Source organism: Orycteropus afer, unplaced genomic scaffold (assembly GCF_000298275.1).
Source record: "Orycteropus afer afer isolate SDZICR_OR568_19922 unplaced genomic scaffold, OryAfe1.0 scaffold00296, whole genome shotgun sequence".
NCBI lineage: Eukaryota > Metazoa > Chordata > Mammalia > Tubulidentata > Orycteropodidae > Orycteropus > Orycteropus afer.
Genome location: NW_006921883.1, coordinates 2,260,150 through 2,265,801, shown reverse-complemented (window position 1 = coordinate 2,265,801; position 5,652 = coordinate 2,260,150). Strand labels below are relative to the sequence as shown.

Below are 5,652 nucleotides of genomic sequence, written 5' to 3'. Positions count from 1 at the left end.
AAAAAAAGCTTTTACTTTACAAGCAAGAGACCTCACAATAAATAACTGCTCTTCCTTTCACGAATAAATTTCTTCAAAAACAAGGTGTACAGTCAACCAGACATTTTATGTATAAATTATAAAACATGACACAGTATAAATAAATGTCTACAAGTCTCAACTACAGGCCTCATCCAGTAGACCTCACAATGACTGCCTCTCCGGGTCCAATGAGTAACAAGGTAGCCTGGGAGAGAGCTTTAGGACAAAGGTCCTTTATGTATAGTTTTCCCCCCAAATAAATAAGCATACACTTATGTACAGTATGGACAATATATTTTTTTTCTTTTTTTTTAGTTTTTTTGTTTGTTTTTGTCTTTTTGCCCAAAGGCTAATATCAACACTGAACACTGGTGGAGGGTTTACCACTCTAGAATGGAAGATATAGGAAAGCTGTAGTCCTGGTCTTCATCTTCCTCCTCTTCCTCGGTGTCTTCGGAAATGGCTAGATGGGGGAATACAGGGGAGCTGTTGTTTAAATAGGGACAACAACAGCGCAGAAGCAGCTCAGTGTATGTTTTCAAAGCCCTCTGATACAGCCATATTACAGCGTTGCATTTTTATGTGACTTGCAGTGAGATGCTTTATTTTTTGGCATCTGCTGTTATGCAACAAGTTTAAACTTTTTTTTTTTTTTTTTAAACATAATCTATGAAGTCAAAAACTGCAGAAAGTTCTGAAGAATCAATGGCTCAGGTTTTACGGGCAGATTCCTGAAATCAGATAAAAAGCGCTCTTGTGTTCTAGGTATACTGCTTTGGGTCCTTAATTCAGAATTAGTAGAGGCAACTGCGAAAAGCAGCAGCCCATGTGTGATAATATAAAGCTGCCTTTGGAAAAGAAAAAAAAAAAAAAAAACTCTCGAAGCAGTTAGTTTAGAGTCAAGTGTTAATCAAGCAAATAGCAAAAGCACACTACTAAAGCGAAAGAATTAGGGCAAACGACTGGAAATAGGTTTTTAGCTGCAATCCAGTTGCTGGTCACTGAACTAGTCCTAAAAGCCAGGAAACATTCCAAAGAACTTTTCTGTGGATCACTGAATTGCTGGTGAAATTTAGCAGCTACCTAACTTAAACAGAAATGGGCTTACGTGAGAGGTTTGCGTGCTTTTTAAGTCTTCGTTCCCTAGGGCTTGCCTGGGAAAGCCTTAAATGGCAGCAAGGTTAAAAATCGCACTTACAGTTGCAAGAGCCGGAGTGCTTTACTTCCAGCAGCACACCTGAGGAGCAGGCAGCTTCCTTCATGGCACACTCGCTGGCGTAAGTGGCATTGTCACTGGCACAGACAGGCTCGTCAGACTTACTCTCAGGGCACAGCTCATCACAGAGGGAACACCGGCCTCTGCCAAACTTGAAATCCCATAAACACTTTTTTCCACCAGTGCACTGGATATCTTCACAGGACTTTGCTTCTAGGATATAATAGATCTGTGATGAGTGACCTGATTTCTCCTTCCACCCTTTTGTCCCTTTCGCTAGTCCTCTACTAATAAACATGCAATATATATCTTATTCCTCTTTAATGGTGGTAAAGGAGACATTTGGCAAAAATGCACAATCATGAAGTTAAAACTCAAATTCAAACACACACAACACCCAGACACACAAACACACACACAACAAAACCTCAGTTTCTTCTAAACTACATTCAAACATGGAAATACTAATTTTTGGATCAGGATTTCACAGTATCTTTGAGTTAAATATATATCAGATTATTTCCCACAAGTGGGATTTTAAAAAGGAAGAATTTAATCAATTATTGGAATCTGGTAACAGTCTACGAACTGTGAAGTAATTATTTCTTTCTTCTGGCAAGTCTGGATCTTGAAAAAGAAAAAAAAACTTGTAAAATTGAACGAAGTCTCAGTTTTTTAAGGTGGAGAATGGTTATTTGCTTTTTGCTGGCATTTGAATATATACGTGCCAACCCTTTTGAAGGACAATGATTTCCATGAGGAATGCTGTGGTCAAACTGCAGAGTATTTATCCCTCTGGTGAAATTATGTGTTTGGGTAGGCAAGATGGGACTTTATTGGTTGGCTAGCCTCACAGCTATAACACAAGCACTAGCCTTCTGGCTCCTCTCTTTTCTTTTTTCCTTCCTCAATCCAGAATACCTACTGATACACTTTCCCTCGTAGGCTAATCCAATCGATCTGCCAAGCAGGCAGGTAGCCTTTCTCAGGTGACAGGCACTGGAGTAGGTCACCCCATCATTCCCACAGAGATATTGTTCAGAGGAAGTGGGCTCTGGGCAAATCCGATTACACGTCACACAGTAGGCATTATTGGTCTGGTCCACCACACACGTGGAGCTACCTGGACAGAAAACATCCCGGCAGGTCTCTGAAACAAAGACAGAAATACCCATTAACAGGCATCCTCTAGTTCTTAGGGAGTGAACATTTGATATTATCAGGGAAACCATGAAACTGAAGCTTATCTAACTTTGAAAAGCTACTTTGTGGCCCCCAAATCTACTACTCTACGTCTGTTCCTTCACTGTTCTTAATGAGTCTTTAGAAGGTACAAGTGGGGTCCTTTATTTGGTATCCCTATTAGTATTCAGATTAGGGTCTTACTATGGACTACCTCCCCCCCCAACAAACACACACCCCACACGGGTTCCAGGGGGGTCTACTTCAGGTGAAAGCTGGGGGTTGCTCAAGTGCGAGGACTTACTTTTACACTTGCCCTGGTACTGGACTTCCAGTTCTGGCTGCTCTTTACATCTGGCCTTAAGGAGAGCACATTCATTGCGATAGGTTTTCCCATCCAGCCCACAGACTGGGCCCTTCCAGGTGATGTTTGAACAATCAGGGGCACAGACACAGCGGGGTTTGTTCTTTTTGTTCATTCGGCATTTTTTCCCGGGTCCACAGTCCACGTTTTCACACGTTTCTACAAGTTGGAAAGAGGCATGGATTAGAACCAGGGTCAGCCAGGAGGTACGGGGTGTCTTGCGCAATCGTGCACACATGAGTTAGCAACTGGGCGCTCAGTCTCTCGCCTAGGAACTGAAGATGGCACGAAGAAGTGGAAACTGTGGGCTCTGCCCCCATAACCACATCTCACACAGAGCGTTGGGGCCCTTTATCACCACACTTGGCTAATAAGTCCGGGGACTTCTGCCGACCCTATTTGCCAGCAGCGTCTCACGGGCCGAATTCAACCCAAATGGCTCACCAGGGCTGAGGAAAGGAAGGGGGAACCCGCAAACAAAGCTTTATCAGTCCCAACCCCCAGCCAAGAAGTGAGGAAGCGAAGGGCAAGACGCCCCCTACCGAAGGCCTCAAGTTGGGGAGGAAGCGTCGTACCTTTACAGGGGATGCAGTTGGGGGCGCCCCCATTGAAAATCATCCACTTGAAGAGCGTGTTGTCATTCACATCTTCCTCGGTCCATGAGGTGCTCAAGCGGCCAGTGCTGCAACACTCCTCCTTGCTCAGTTCCGTCTTGTACAGGACTTGGCAACGGCCGTTCTTTGCCTGTCGGAGCCAGCAATTCCCAGCTGCAAAGAGACAGGGGTGGGGAGGTGGGTGAGTGCGCATCCAGTCGGGGTCGGGGTAGGGGGAAGGAAGCTTCTGGTGCAGGAGGGAATGAGACTGAGTAGGATGGGGAGGGGGTGAGCGTGGAGGAGGGGATGAGAGAGCCCAGCAAGAAAAGCAGAAAATAAATCGAAAGGAGTGGGGGTGGGGAAAGGGGGGCTCAGATGGGAGAGGTGGGCGAGGGGGAGGGAGCCAAGGGCGAGAAGCCAGAGCGCCCCAGCCATATCAATGTCAGTTACCCGTGACCCAGACACAACACGTGCAGCTTGCATTGACTTTTACTAGACTGTTTACTTTTATTCGTCCCATTTCATAACCTGCAGCGACTCGAAGAGCAGATTAAAGAACCTGACAAAAACAGGATGCGACGGATGTTTTTACATGTTGGTTTCTTGTAGGCGGTATAGGTATTATTTGTGACAGGGGTTAAGAAAGTAGGAGAACTTGTGTGTGTGTGTGTGTATGAGAGTGAGAGTGAGAGAGAGAGAGAGAGAGCGCCAGCCACAGACACGCAGGAAAGGATCAAGCAAAAGGCACTTGTGAAAAATGAAAGCAAAAAAGCAACCAGGCCCAGTCGGGAGCTGCCCCGCGCGGCCTCCAGGCGCAGCCCGCCCGACGGGCCCGTTTTGCAATCCGCCAGCCCGAGAGAACGCCCGCGGCCACCGCAATCTTTCGAAATCTCCGAGGGCTGCGTCCATGAGCGCCCACGTCCCCGGCACCGAGGCAGCGCCTTGCCTTGTGAGGCAGGCAACCTAACGCCAAGCCGTGCAGACCTGCGAGAGGCAATGCCCGGGGGTGGGGGGTGGGGGCTGTTCACATTATACTTAAAACGTTAACGCAAAAGCAGGTAAAGTTACCCGTTCTGTCTCCTGGGAAGTGTAGAAGGGACAAGAAAAGGAGGGACGCTACGCCTAATCTCATAGCTACATATACCTGTCTCACACCTACAAAGAAATATTTGCAAGTAAATCTTTCTCTCCCGCTCTCCTGGTTAATGTTCGGAATTTGGTCAGGAAAAGCTCTCATGAATCACCAATATGACTTTTCCAGTAATCGGAAAAGCTTGCGGACCGCAAGCTGCTATTATTATTTCTAATTTTTGAAAAAAAAAAAAAAATCTGCCCAGAGGCTGAACAACTCGAATTTGAAAAGACACTTAGAAATGTGCTTTTAATCCATTGCAGAATTGTAGTCAGTCGTGGGCTCCTCACTGTTTTACACAAAGTTAAGTCAGAGGAATGAGGCAAAGGAAAAAAAAAAAACATTGTAAAACTAGTCTTAAAAACACTTCGGGTTAACAGTTTGTCTTTTTTTTTTTTTTTTTCAGGATTGTGTGTGGGGGAGGGGGTTGTAAGAAGCATCCACTAGGCAGAAAGCTACTTCCCTCTGAAAATTTCAGCACCCACATTTCCAAGTTTGGGCAAAGTTTCTGAAACCAGCCACCGGAGAAAATTCAGTACCTGTCCCTACTATCATGCAGTCATTTTTTTAAAGTATCCAAAAGATGTGAAAGGGAGAAACGTTAAGATTGCAAAGGGGTTGACTGAAATCTCCAGGCTACTGATGTCTGTACGCTTCTTCAGAGCCAAAGAGGAAGATAACATCTCAACTCATTATGGTAGAACTTGGAGTATCTAACCCGTACTAGGGAGCGAGCCTCCAGCTCACTCCTTTTCCTTTTTAAGGATAACCAAGCTCCAAAGTCCTCTTCTTGTCCTAAAGTGTCACTGCCTTCACTTTTCCCACTCCTCTCCATCCTAGAGTTGTTAAGTTGGTCCAACATCTTCCGAGAGTAGCGCTGCTCACAAGAGACCAAGTGGAGACGACAGAAAAGTCCAAACCCGTGCCCGCAGTCGAGCCTCCCCAGCGCATCCCCCTAGCTTACCCTGGGCGCTGCGGTCCTCCATGAACTGGCAGAGCAGCAGCAGGAGGAGGCAAAGCCCGCCCGGCTGGTGTCTCGGACGGACCATCCTGGGGGCAGGCGCTGGGCGAGGAGCGCAGCGGCGTGGGCAGCTGGCGCAGTGGCGGGTGGCTCGGGCAAGCGGCGCGCGTCGCAGAGGCGAGC

General features: G+C 46.5%; 1 protein-coding gene across 1 annotated transcript; it reads right to left on the bottom strand.

The window, feature by feature from the left end:
* Positions 1 to 401: 401 nt before the first annotated feature.
* Positions 402 to 5,557, bottom strand: FST (follistatin). Its single transcript, XM_007951531.2, has 6 exons — positions 5,473 to 5,557; positions 3,359 to 3,550; positions 2,724 to 2,942; positions 2,163 to 2,387; positions 1,220 to 1,450; positions 402 to 484 (listed from the first exon to the last, which is right to left on the bottom strand). Exons 1-6 carry the CDS (start codon positions 5,555 to 5,557, stop codon positions 402 to 404), a joined length of 1,035 nt encoding a protein of 344 aa, XP_007949722.1.
* Positions 5,558 to 5,652: the final 95 nt, after the last annotated feature.

What these genes read in the sequence shown, in the direction of transcription:
- FST (XM_007951531.2), bottom strand. Translation starts at nt 5,557, where the DNA reads ATGGTCCGTCCGAGACACCAGCCGGGCGGGCTTTGCCTCCTCCTGCTG. An exon ending in GTACCAGGGCAAGTGTAAAA is followed by an intron (nt 2,388 to 2,723) that starts GTAAGTCCTCGC and finishes TCTTTGTTTCAG; the next exon opens with AGACCTGCCGGGATGTTTTC. An exon ending in GCACTCCGGCTCTTGCAACT is followed by an intron (nt 485 to 1,219) that starts GTAAGTGCGATT and finishes TCCCCCATCTAG; the next exon opens with CCATTTCCGAAGACACCGAG.